We start from the raw sequence: 14,462 nt of genomic DNA on the forward strand, positions 1-14,462 counted from the left end.
TCTGCAGTTTGTCCAAGTTTTCAGTATTTTCAGCATATCTTCCACATTTCTCTTTAGTCTGTTGTTGACTATTTTGACTGTGATAGTTCCATCTGTTTTGTCACGACTTCCTTCATAAATTGTCGTTAGAATAGGCCCGTTCTTAATAAATAGCTCAAACCAGTCAACCACTGAATGTCATTGTACATCTTGGGGAACAATTAGTTTGGATCCTCCTGCTCTCATATGTGAAGCTGAAGCAAAGTGGTTGTTAGGGAAGAATTTGCAATTTCAGCAACACTTTCCTTTATTCCTAGAGTTGTGCTTAAGTCTTTGGCTAAAAGATGCATCAAATGAGCACTAAGCCCATATGGTATAAGTTTCTGGTTCCCTTCATTATCTTCTTGATTTCTTCTTGACTTGCAGCATTGTCTGTGATAAAGCTATGTACCTGACACTTGCATTTTTGTTCATAGTGTGTTGTAGCTTTTACTACTTTTATGTGTTCTGCTGTGTGGGTATTTATGTATTAGTTGTTTTTGTAGGATAGACAATCCCATTTTCTGGTGTGTGTGTGTGTGTCTCTCTCTCTCTCTCTCTCTCTCTCTCTCACACACACACACACACACACACACACACACACACACACACACACACACACACACACACACACACACACACACACACACACACACACACACACACACACACACACACACACACACCATTTTGTACCCATCAAGACTCAGATTAATGAATTTCCTGTCAATGTTTTTTTCAGCACTGTTCAGTTTCCTTCTCATACACTGTATGCAGAAACCTTACAGCAACATCTACTTCGTGGAGTGGCATGTAGCCAGATTGTAATGATTGAACCATGTCAATTAAATGTTTGTTCTGAACAAGATGAAAGGGAAAATTCGATGCATAAATTAACCAAGCAATCTTTTCATCTATGGAGACTTGCTGAAATGTGCCAGTCCTGATTATGAACTCATCCATGATTTTACTGGATGATGAAGAAAGTCTTTTTTGATATAGGTATGGTACTGCCTGACGTATGTTCAGTTGCAGCATTGCTGGTGGTACCAGCCGGATGGCTCTGCAGTTAATGGTATTGGAGATGATGGACATTCATAAGCCCTATGTCTAAGCTGGATCCTGAAACAAAATGGTAAAATAAAGTCCCTCACTCAGAGTTTTACTCAGTACATTGCTTTAAAATAAATTGTAAATGGAAGAGCCTTCCTACTGCAGCTGTTTGTATTAGAATTTAAATTATCTGATTTGTTTAAACAGAGTTTTAGAGGGAAAATAATAAATTATAAGGATTATCTAAATCTACTTAAACCCTTATCTCTAGGAATGTACCAAACAGCTTTAAATATTTTTTTAAAAATTTTAAAATTCGTAAGTGCCTTATACAATTTTAATTTTAAACAGGAAATCTTCACCTAGGATGTTTGATTATACTGACCAATAAAAAAAAATGTTTGAGAAGTCCAGCAGTAACAATACAAATTTAATTGATAAATACTTCCACGATAAACTAGCATGCCAGTTATATGTTGAATGCAAACATTTTGAAATTCATAAATAAGAATACTACTCTAAACATAAATTTATGACAGTCTAACTTATTTACTCGTATGGTGAGACATGGTAGGCTCTCCATAAGAATGGTGCAAAAATAAGTTTACTAACCAGTTGATCCAGATTGTTCAGACATGTCCACATCATCATCTTCAAAGGCATTGCCTTCTGAGGACAATTTTTCATAACATTTCATTCTGACAATCAGGCTTTGCATCTCTTTGTTCCACTGTTTGCATTTGGCATGTGTTCCTTTTTTTACCCCGGGGTACAGGGAATTTCTTGAAAATATTCCCAAATATGACCTGCAGCCATGGCCGTTCTTTTTCCTCCAGTTTCCAGGTGCTGAAATCAACATGAGACTGCACTCTCTAAAGGAATATTGTCCCTTTTTTCCCCATAGTGTTCTGCTTTGACCCCTGTGTTGCTCTTTTCTGGTGGCGCACTCTGCCCCTTTTTCCCATGGTACTTAATTCCCTCCACCCGCACCCCCCGGAAAAATAAAAGAACTAACAACAGCCCAAAACTTCTGCTCCTGTAACCATCATGCCTTTTGCATTGCAGTATTTTATTTGCTTAGCAACAGCGAAGGAGTTAGTTGAGAAATTAATGGATTTCTGTTTATTTGTATCTTTGTCTGTGTACACATGCAAGGAGACAGAACAATGCTATTTACTGGAACTGCCCAGAACCATCCAGAAGCAAGGTCTGGTAGTTAAGGGGCAGATCAATGTTTTTTCATGAGCTGGAGAGCAAGTTTCCATGATGGGTGGAGTCATAAATATTCATAATTTAAGAACTGAACCAGTCAGAGCTCGGGTTGGGAGAAGCTATAAAATAGGACAGTGAGACAACACAGGTGGGCTCAGTGGATGATCCTGATGAGATACATGATAGTGTCTCCAGGAGTCAGTGGCTGAGTCTGAATGCCTGTGATGACTTTACCAGTCTCTTGCACTCAGTAGCATAGCCCCTGGCTCCCCCCACAGGATAAAGCCGTTAATACAATACATGATCTATTGGATCATAGTTATAAAGCTTGGCAAAGCTTAGATATTTTCCCTGTGGTTCTTTCTATATATAAAAGCAGCCTTTGACTCAAAGCTTTTGATAGAGGCTCGTGGATTTATCATATTTGTGTTTTATTTTAATGTTTTAAGAGACTATAATTTGATCAAGTATCAGAGGGGTAGCTGTGTTAGTCTGGATCTGTAAAAAGCAACAGAGAGGCCTGTGGCACCTTATAGACTAACAGACGTATTGGAGTATAAGCTTTCGTGGGTGAATACCCACTTCGTCAGACGCATGATAATTTGATCATTTGTATTAAATTCAGATTTCACTTTAAACAGATTTATTTTTAAAAAGGATTATTTTGAACCTGGTTCTCTCAGTTCCTTGGCCTCTGCGCTAACCATTGGACAATCCTCCTAACCAACTCTAGGCAAGTATTCATAGTGCTAGCTGGGAACAGAGTGCCCAGAGGATATGCACACAACAGCATATGAGGCAATATATTCTGGGGTGTCCTACTGCTTGCGGAGCTGGGAGGAAGGTGGACTGGCCAAACAGGTTACATGGATGTGATTGTGGTGTCCTGTTCTTTCTGAAACAAATATGTTAAACCAGTTACAAGAAGACAGTTGTGTGCCATACAAGGCAGCTGATAGGTGTGATGCACTGTTAGCTGATCATAGTTACTAACTGAATATTAAACATGTATCTAGACCCAAACTGTATTTTAGATGCATCCGTGACAGTAACTTTTTGATATATCTCTGTTGAAAGTTACAGGGTGCCTCAGCAGCATTGGTTCATTTCCATTGATTCCTTCTACTGCAAGATCAGCTTTATCTCCTGATTTTTTTATTTTTGTTTTAGTCTCCATCACTTTTAAATTTTTAAATAGTCTCTTATTCATCCTTGAAAATCATCTTTTGGAAATACCCCTTTGCCTTCCGCTGGTTTGAGTTACTACTGTCTGAGTTTTTGGCTTTTCCATCTCCCACACACATTGTGCTGGGAGGCAACAAAATAGCAGCTGTAACTAAAAACATAACTGTTTTAATGCAATGTGTAAATAAAGTATGTGTGTGAGAGAAAAAAAATATACTATTTGCATTTCATTGGCTACAAATAGCTGTAATGTCAGCTGTGGTGGAGCTTAAGAACCTCTGACACCAGTTTTTCCATGAAATTGGAGGCGGGGGCCAGAGCCACTATTCTTAATTAAAATAATCAGGACAAGAATTTTGATAAAAAATAAAGTAATAAAATAAATCTTTATGGTTTCCAAATCTCATAAACTGACACAGTGGACAAATTAAAAAAAGAAGAGCTTTGCAGGTCACTCATAAAGTTGAGCTAATATTCCTTTGGGGGAGGGAACTACATCAGGATCTTTTTTTCTTATATTTAGGGTACTACTAGGATTTACAAAAATATTTCCATTTAACTTTCTTTTTTGGTTGGAGGGGGATCATAGGGAGCAGTGCTCACAGCCAGTGTTTAAATGCTAAGAGCATAACAGGATATCTGTCTTACACATACCAGAGTCAAAATTATGCCTTTCTGATATAGGTTTTTTAAATTAAGTCTAAGTAATTAAGAAATGAAAACTTCTATGAAACTGTTGTGTATGCACGTCTGGTAGTGTTACAATTAAATCTGGCTTAAGTAACTGCCTAAGGGACCAGCCACAGTCAGTTTCCTATTAAAAGTGGTTTTTAAAGGTCAAACAGTTGTTCTGGAGACAGTAATATATATTTGTTACCACAGAATGTTTGTGTCCACCCTGCTTTAGTATACTTAATAAACTTAAACTAAAATTACAGAAAAAAACATAAAACAACTCTCCACTGTATGTCTTTTGCCCAAATTAATTTGAGCAAAAGTGAATCATGGGCTTCTAGAAAAATTTGGAGACTTTTGGACAAGATGTTATTCATAATATTTTCTAATATTTCTACACTGTATTATTGTAGAGAAGTTCAGTGCATGGGAATATTCAGTAACTTTGGGGATAGGTGATTGAATGAGGATAGCAGGCTTTTATGAAGTACTGGGGTAACCTGAACGGGTTGTTGATTGTGTGGAAGAGGGTGGTGGTTGCGTGTTTTTTTTTTTTTTTTTTTTTAAATATGGTGAGTTACTAAAATATCTGACTCTACTTCAGAATACTTTTTGGGTTTGTCTTCTGGCTGTCTGTACAGGTTTCATTCTCACAGAACAGATTGAAAATTAACACATTTTCTTATTTTCCTCAGGCTTAGCAGACAGGTTTGAAGAATATCCCAAACTTAGAGAGCTCATCAGACTAAAGGACGAACTAATATCTAAATCTAACACTCCCCCCATGTAAGTGTTTTTGTTAGAAACTGGTTTCTGCTCTTCAGACTCTCTTAATGTTAGCTGTCTGCTCCACAAATCTTTTTATCTTTCAGCACCTGTTTAAGATTTACACTTTCTATTTCTGGTTGTGAATCTAAATTAAATCTGAATCCTAAATAGAATGCAACCATTTTATTTTGGATAATTTAATTTAGTGTTTAATTGATGTCTGTATATAAATTAAGATATGGCCAGGAGGGATATTATTCCATAAATCAAACCTAGCAAGACTCTCATAATATTGTAGATTTATTTTTTCACAGAGATAGAACAGTAATTAGCAACTGGTGAGGGGGATAGGCTATATATGAACAGGAAATGGGATAAGTATTAAATCGGGACAAGTATTAAATCTGCACATTTGAGTCCCAGAAATAGCTTGCTAAAAGCAAAATTTCGAATAGTGTTTTAAAACTGCATTCCCAATATGTAGAATGTAATTGGCCTCCATATATATATATATATATATATATATATATATATATATATATATATAATTCATATAGTGCAGATAGAAACTATATATTTTAGCACTGCCATTTGTCACTTTATATGTACTATTCCCCCCCACCCCCCAAAAAAATCAATCATAGCTGAGCAGCAACTGGTTTTTCTTTCCTAAATGAAAATATTCTTCAAAAACATTCCATGTAAATGATTTGTACCTTGATGCTGTACCAGATCATGTGTGGACAGTTGTCCAGCCCTCTTTCCTGTTTGCTCTCCCTCAATCCCTCTTGCTGTGTCTTAAAAGGACTCCTCTTTGAAAGTGTCATTAGTTTGGTTGTATTGGATTTTCATAGTGTAATAGTGTAGACCATATTTGGGGACCTTCTCCTCTCCTGTTCGTTATTCCACAACATCCATGTAGTCACTACAGCACTTGCTTATGTTCAAGGTAACTCTGATGTATTTTTACATGTGTTTAATGCATTGTAGCTGGAAACCAAGAGAAGAGACATCTTTTCACTGATTCCCAGCAAGCGCTCTTTGAGAATTCGGGAACTGCAGTTCTACCTTCTCCAAGCAATTTGTCATAGTTTTATTATGTCTTTAAATAGGTATTTACAAGCAGACTTGGAGGCCTTTGACACTAGAGAACTAAAGTCCAAATTTGATGTGATTCTTCTGGAACCTCCATTGGAAGAATACTACAGAGAGACTGGCATCACAGCCAATGAAAAGTGCTGGACTTGGGATGATGTAAGCTTTTTTTCTTACTATGCAAAAAGTCTTTGTAAATGCCTTATAAAATAGATTGAAGTGTAGATTTGGGTGTACAGCATTTTTACATGGGATTTGTTTGAGAAAAGTGAAGTGTTGTAAAAACTAAGGGGTGTGTGTGTGTGTGTGTGAATATATGTATGTATGTACACACTTAAATTGTTAAAGGTGAGTCTCAAAGTGTTTCTTGAAAACTAGGCTTATGCCCTTTTTTGCCCATCTTGAAAAAAACCCTTCATTAGAATCATAGAATATCGGGGTTGGAAGGGACCTCAGGAGGTCATCTAGTCCAACCCCCTGCTCAAAGCAGAACCAATTCCCAACTAAATCATCCCAGCCAGGGCTTTGTCAAGCCAGGCCTTAAAAACCTCTAAGAAAGGAGATTCCACCACCTTCCCTAGGTAACCCATTCCAGTGCTTCACCACCCTCCTAGTGAAAAAGTTTTTCCTAATATCCAACCTAAGCGGTAGATGCTCATGCACTAAGCTCCAGAGGTCCCGGGGGTCCCAGACTGGGGTCTGTCGGTGTTAGACATGCTGATGTGCTGCTCCTTTGCAAAGGATCAACATCAGAAAGGAGACTATGCTACTACATACTAATGAAGGTTCTGGATCTCACTATCTTGCTCACTATAGTTTTTTTTTGGGGGGGGGGGGGGGTTGTCCCAACTACCATGACTTTCTGGAGTGTCCTTCCATGTGTGCCCAACTAGCACTTTGCAATACGCTCATCATTATGCCATCTCTGTCTGTTAAAAGAGAGGGGGAGATCGAGGTGTCTTGAGCAGTTATCAGAAGAATGGAGATAATGTAGTTGGCGCAACTGCTGTGCCAGAAAAGACATTCTTGTAATCTTTAGTCAATTCTTCCAGAAACTTCTTGTTGCTGCTTGTTTTTTAACCTTAGAAATCTTAGGAATAGCCAATCTTGTCTTTCCTGGTTTTGCTGGAGGACTTCCTGGGGAGGTCTCATATGTGTATTAGGATCACTTGCTCCTTAATTGAAGAGGTGCAATAATTGAATCTTTAACAGACATCCTTTCTCCCAAGTGTTCATTATGTATTGGGGTTAAGTAGGTATAAACAAAAAGCAACCAAAGCCTGCCATAATTTTGAAAAGTCTGATTAAAAATTCTTCCCCTTAATTGTTGAGTTTCTCTTGTCATTTTTACTAAATGTCAAGTCACCATAGACTTTTCCAAGATAGACAAGAACAGAGTTTCTAATGTAAAAAACAAAGAAGGAAGCTCCTTGATAAAAATTTCCAGACTTTATATATCATAAAGAAGCAAAAACTTATGTAAATCCATTTTTTTCCTTTTGCAGGTCATGTTTATTGTAGTATTTATTTTATTTAAATGTATGCACTCTGCCTATGTTAGCACTAGGAAAATTAGACCTAAAATTCACTTTTAAAATGCCCTCCACACAAAGTTCATGACAAAGAAATCACATCACCAACATATTGAAGAAGAAAATCACCTTGTTCTAAACTCAATTAGCTCTGAACTACATAATTTTCCCCTCAGTTATCCTATATGTTAACCTCCCGCGGAAAACAGATGGGGTCTTAGGGCTTAGTTCTGTTACCCCAGCGTCTTGTCATTTAATTTTACACACTCATGGCCATCTCTGTTGTTTGTCATGACTTAAGAGCACAGCTATGGCTTCTGTTCAGACATAGAGCCACAGACCAGTCTGCATGTGGAGATGTTCAATCGGCACACGTGAAAGGCAAAAACAACAGAGAAGCAACTGGTAACGCAAACTTGCATCCTAATGAATGGGTTTGAAACAGTCATTCCATACCCTTGGTGATAGACCTCTATATTAGGATTCAGCAAGAAAAAAGTGAAGCAGTTGGGAAACATAACACATCCAATAATCTAGAGGAAAAAACAAAGTGTACAAGGAGAGCAACTTGTTACAAGTTTCACTATTTTATCTTGCAGTAGTTCCTGTTGCATTATTTTTTTGCCATTGCAGTAAATGAGACTTAGTTTGATTTATTAGCAAGTTACAGATGAATCCCTTCAACCTGCATGCATCTGATAGTCATTACATCTGAAATTGTTTCACTCTAAATGTTACTCTTGTTTTTGAGCCTCAATCTTGACACTTTCTTTTTAAACCGGGAAATGAAAGGAATGCCTCTCATATAAATGACTATGTATTGGCTAGGTCTTGTGACCAGTTTTAGAGAAGTGAAGCAGAGTATTTCTGGGTTTTAACTGGGGACCATAGTTCTAAAATGTTTGGATTGCCATATAAGGCCCAGGTTAGTGTGAAGAGTAACAGAACATGCGGGAATGGGATGGCACTGACTAGGTACTGGTAAAATAATTTAAAATCCATTCTCCAGCAAGTGTATTTGAAGTGGTACCAGTGAAGAGAATGAGGGTCTAGATAAACACCAGAAATATGTGTTCTTAAGGTTGCCGTGGCAATGTTAAACATACATTTGTTGTTCCTGGTATAATCTGTGACCATACCACATATATTAAACAGAATCTTAATTCAGAAAGCCTTTAACATTGTTCCATTCTGTTTTTGTAGATTATGAAACTGGAAATTGAAGAGATTGCAGCCTCACGGTCTTTTGTCTTTCTGTGGTGTGGCTCAGGGGAGGGTCTGGATCTTGGCAGAGTGGTAAGAAAATATTTTAAACTAAACCTAGGCTGAGACAAAATAAACATTTACTGAAGAAGGCTATGATGGTCTCTTTTCTGTGCATAGTCTCCTAAGTTTTTAATGCTGAAGGGCTTTTTGTTACTGTGAGCAATACAGAGGGGAAATTAATCCAGCATTAATCCTTTAGACACTTATTTTCTTTATGGGTAGCTGTAAATATCTGAGGATGAATACATCTGTGGTCTCCAAAGAGCTACATTACTGTTTTATCTCTAGTTTGTACATGGCTGCTGTGGGAGTAGGATGCCTTATTCTAGGTGATTATATCACTGTACAGAAATCCAAACAAATCCAGCAGAATGTGTGCTTTTCAGTGAATGTTTTCAGGATGGCACCAGTATCGTCATATTACAACTACGATAAACATTTACATGTTAGACATCTTATTTTTTAAAACAGGTTGAGTTAGGCTCTTAATGATGTTTTTAGTGAGCTGTATAAAGTTAGAGCATGACTGTTTTATTGTTATGCAGTAATTTATTTTTATATATATATATATATATATATATATATATATATATATATATATATATATATATATAAATAAAACAGAATATGTTTATTAAACAGAATTTTATATATATATATATATATATATAAAATTACCCTACATTCAGGCATACTCTTATTTATTGTGTCATATCATTTATCCTGTTCCTGTAGAAACATTTTTGAGCTTTAAAATCTTTCATTTCTCTTACACTGTAGCTTATTTAGCTGAACAGAGTAGCTATGTTTGTTAATTGTACTGAACGGGGGGAGAGGTTAAGGCCATTGAAATGTTCTGTATTCAAATGAAGGGCAATATGTGGACATTCATTTCTTTCTATATGGTACATTTTATTTTGTATCTTTTGATACAGGCTCACTGAATAACTTTTGCTGCATACTTGCTTCTGGTCACATTGAAGCAAAATCGTGTTAGTTAAGTAATTTTCAAATGTGATAAATAGCCAGCACAGTTTGAGTAGAGGGTTTTTCTTAGTCCGTGCTAGCAGACACCGGGCACTAAGCTCCACTAATTCCTCCCTCGAAAGCAGGTTTGTAACAGTTTTTAAAGAGAGCTATTATAACACTTGTAAACGTGTGCGTGTTCACATTTGTTTTTGTGCAGTCTCCCAGTGTTGAACTACCAATGCAGCCATACCAGTGGTAGCAACAATGGGAGCATTGCTGTAGATGGGACTAAAGCAGCTGCCTGTATTTTCACCACTAAATCGTTTAGATCTGCTCTGAGCAAAATCATTGTCACAGAGGTAAAAAGGCCAGTATCCAGCTACACTAGTACTCCAGAGGAGCTGCACCAAACAGAATGAGATGATGTGAGACTTCCAGAAAAGGGTGATGTAGACACAGCCAGATAGTGTGAATGCAAAGTATGCTTGGAAACTTGATTTCAGAACATGGTTAAAATAAAGGTGTGGCGATAAGGGTTTCATATATTGATGATTGACTCCTCCTTCAAACAAGCACAGAAGACAAACCTATTACATCTTACAAAGTCAATCTTAATTCTTAAATACATTGTTCCAGTATTTGATATAATACAAGCATCTTTTATCTTTGTGACTGTTCTTGTTTGAAATATTTTAGTGTCTACGCAAGTGGGGTTACAGACGATGTGAAGATATTTGTTGGATTAAAACCAATAAAAACAATCCTGGAAAGACCAAGACTCTGGACCCTAAAGCAGTTTTCCAAAGAACAAAGGTACAGTTCTGGCTGAATTTTTCTCTTCCCTCCTCAATTGATCTAAACCAGGGGTTCTCAAACTGGGGGTGGGTCCCCTCGGGATCATGAGGTTATTACATGGAGGGGAGGTCGTGAGATGTCAACCTCCACCCCAAACCCCGCTTGCCTCCAGCATTTATATTGGTGTTAATTATCTTTAAAAGTGTGTTTAATTTATTAGGGGGGTCGCACTCAAGAGGCGTTCTGTGTGAAAGGGGTCACCAGTTAAAAAAAAAAAAAAAAAAAGTTTGAGACCCACTGATCTAAACACCAGATGCTCCATTGCAATTGGTGGCCTCTGTGGTTTCAGAAAAATAGGTGCTAGGATTTTAGTTTTCTTTTGCTTTCTTGCAGAGATTGGTTTTCACAGAATGGGTAATTTTTCACTAATTCTAGATTCTTTACTCAATTTGATTAAATATACAGTCATCATCCACATCTAATGTTGCTTTTATGAAGTTCTTTTATGATCTTCTGAATGTTCTTATTCATTCAAGTCTCATTGAAATGCAGATAGACAGGAAAGAGGATTCATAGAGGTGCTTTCCCATTCTGTCAGCCTGCAGGGAGATGATGAAAGCTGGATACAATTTGGTATTGTTTTCATTGTGGCTACCTGTTGGTAGAGTTGATTGTTTTTGACTTTTAGGTTGTCAGATTTTAAAAACCACTATTGAAATGTAAATGATACATGTTGCATGAGCAAATGCTGGCTTCACCAATGTTTCCCCTCCTTACTTGCCAAATGACAGATGGAAATTGGGCTGGGATTTAGATTAGTCCTGTATAGAAATTGATTTATTTAATTCTGAAGCACACCAGTTGCTTAGAAACAAACTTCCTTCCAAATCAGAATGGCAACAGGTTTTTTGGGAAGAACAGCTTTTGATTAAATTACTTAGTTTGACTATAGAACTTGAGTATTTATTTATTTTAAAATCTTTATTAACATTATAAATTGACATGGGCACTGTAATTGCACATTACTAATCTAACTATGACAGTAAAAATGCTGTTGAAAAACATACATAGGCATGCTCTTCTACTTTTTTTTTTTAAAGAACATTACCTTAAGGACTACAGCTGTATAACAGCTATCTCCCAGTGTCCTAAAAGGAAGAGGCTTTTCACTGCATATGCATGCATGATAAACGTTGGTTCAAATTAAATATATACTTGATGTATATTTGAATGAGTAGTGTAGTAAGAGTAGGTTGTAGGTTAGAAAGCTTAACAACATATTATGTGAGAGTTGTAGTGGTAATCATAAATAGGCCACAGTCTTTAGGGACTGTTTTAGGATATTTCATTTAACACAGTAATCGGAACAGATTTGTTTTAGTGCTTATAGGGAGCTGTCTCAATTCCTGGCTTATAACAATTTAAAATTTCACTAACCTGATCACCACATTGATATGCTTAGACCATTAAGCAGAATCTCAATGATGGTTACTATTTTAGCTGTGATCCAGCTACTATTTCTTTGACTTAAATGGGATTTGGACCAGTCCTTTATATGCTTTTCTAATGTAAATATGCGTAGGTGTGGGTGTGTATTATTTATTGTGTATGGTGGTTAAAGGCCAGATGTTTTCAAACTTTTTCATGAATAAAAATTAAGGGTTTTATGTACATTGGAGTTTGGAGATAAGGTTCATGTAGTTTTGTCATGTAGTTAGGTTGTTGATGCTGGTAACTGAGAATTTGCCTGTGTAATGTTGTGTATACATGAATTTGGTATCAAATTGGTGTCAGAATTGGTTGTATAACAAGAATATGTGGGAAATTAGAGCCATTTTTATTCTGATCTGTCAGGTGGCCAAGTTCATATTCTATCAAATGTGAAGGGAATATTCACTGATAATATTTCTATACAGTATTAAGTGTCAAAACTTAAGAAGTTACAACCTCCACTGAGAGACTATCACTTAAATGTAATGTAAACCTGAGGCATTTATAAACCGTATTCCCTATGTTAGAAAGATTGTTTTTCACTGATAGGCTGGTAACCACCAGTTTATCAGTCTTGGCATGATGGGTGATTTGCCTAGGGATTTTCTGTGCTCCATCCTATTCTACTTGAATATTTTTCTGTGAAATGGTGAAACCTAAAACTTGCGTGCTGTCAGTAAGCTCAGTATGTTGGATAGATCACTTTTTTCTTTATTTTTTCGCAGTTGCTCTCTAACCCCCTAGCCATTCTGCCAAAAATCTGGAAATGATTATACACTGTCTGCAATTTTTGAGAACCATCTGGTGATGCTTAGTAAATCAGTGTTTTATGATCTGAGGAAAATTGCTCATTGGAATGTAGTACTCATAGAAACGGAACTCTGACATTTAATATTCACAGCCCTCATTTCCTCTCATATCCAATAAGGAGGTTCCCCATTTGTAGATCCTCTGTTGGTCACTTCCTATTATGTTATAGAAGGAAAAGAAGCATAGTGCTTGTTTCATTTAATTCAAGCATACTGTTCTTGGATTCAAACTGCACTGATCACTTTACACTGGCTTTATTTTTTATTATACTATGGTGGCTATCAGGAAGGAATTGGTGGATGGAGACCAGCTTTGCATACTATGAAAAGAAATTTGTAAAGGACTGGCTGTTACTCTCTCATTTCTATTGATTGATTCTTTCATGGCCATAAAGGAGCAAAATTTTGGAAACTTCTTTTCACAAGTTACCTTAACATCATGATTTAATTTAATGTTTGTGTCAGTGCATAATAAAATGAATGAGAAAAAATATTGAGCTGTCTGACTGCGTACTGCTTATAGCACCAGCTTGCACGCTAATGGATTCAGGAAATAATCTGTTAAGGACTCTTTTCCACCTTAGACCTCTTCGTGAGTCTGCCCCTTTATTAGTAATCTGAAACAGTTTTAGAATCCATAATAAATTCCATTTCAGACCCTGAATAATTTGATTTGCAGCAGTGTGTGACTTTCAGAAACTGGACCACAATCAGAAACTCTTCAAATTAGGATCTCTTTTCTCATTGTTTTAGAAGGGTTTTTGTTACCTTTGCTGTTTGTTCCATTCTTTTGGATAAGACCTTAAAAACAGTTCCTATTGGGTCAGTCCTATATAATTATCATAAAGATAGGAGTTTGGCATGCGGCTTTTGCTAGAACATTTTCTACACTTTATTGTGCTGTGCACTAGTCAGTTCTCACAATCCAGAGATGATTGCATTGTACATATGTAGTTTGTTAATGGGCTTTAGAATCTTTCAGGATGACACACCTTCCATAATTTTTTTGTTCTTTCTAGGAACACTGCCTTATGGGTATTAAAGGAACAGTCCGCCGCAGTACAGATGGTGACTTCATCCATGCTAATGTTGATATTGACTTAATTATCACAGAAGAGCCTGAGATTGGCAACATAGAAAAACCTGTAGAGATTTTTCACATCATTGAACACTTCTGCCTTGGAAGAAGACGCCTTCATCTTTTTGGAAGGGATAGTACAATCCGACCAGGTAGATGTTCTATTTATTTTATGAAATAGGTGAAAGTTCACTTAATCTAATTGTCCCTTCCCTTCATAACTTCCATATAAGATGAAATTTCATGAGTTTGGAGAGAAAACATTGACACAAAATAGAATTTAGTCTAATGTACATTTATATTGCCGAGGTCTGTAGTAGTCACAGACTTCATGTTAACCTTAGAGAGTCCAATAAAAGGGATTTCAGTAATCCTTATCTGACTGAAAGAAGCCATGTGGCCAACAGTAAATTTCTTGGTGGTGATTCCAACATGGAGCTCATCCAGCAGGAGGACATAGGATCCATTGGGCAGAAGACTTCCACCTTGCAAACAAGACTTCCACTCTGGTGATTG

At 36.8% G+C, this 14,462-nt stretch overlaps 1 protein-coding gene across 1 annotated transcript in view; it reads left to right on the forward strand.

Annotated features, from left to right (window-relative positions):
* METTL14 (methyltransferase like 14) overlaps nucleotides 1-14,462 on the forward strand; it is a 39,932-nt gene that overhangs the window by 20,728 nt on the left and 4,742 nt on the right. The window contains exons 6-10 of the mRNA XM_039542397.1: nucleotides 4,839-4,929; nucleotides 6,024-6,165; nucleotides 8,742-8,834; nucleotides 10,470-10,586; nucleotides 13,888-14,098. Of these exons, the coding sequence (XP_039398331.1) occupies nucleotides 4,839-4,929; nucleotides 6,024-6,165; nucleotides 8,742-8,834; nucleotides 10,470-10,586; nucleotides 13,888-14,098 (654 nt within the window). The remainder of the gene's footprint in view (nucleotides 1-4,838; nucleotides 4,930-6,023; nucleotides 6,166-8,741; nucleotides 8,835-10,469; nucleotides 10,587-13,887; nucleotides 14,099-14,462) is intronic.

The sequence above is a fragment of the Mauremys reevesii genome, linkage group 5 (assembly GCF_016161935.1).
Source record: "Mauremys reevesii isolate NIE-2019 linkage group 5, ASM1616193v1, whole genome shotgun sequence".
In the NCBI taxonomy this organism is placed as follows: domain Eukaryota; kingdom Metazoa; phylum Chordata; order Testudines; family Geoemydidae; genus Mauremys; species Mauremys reevesii.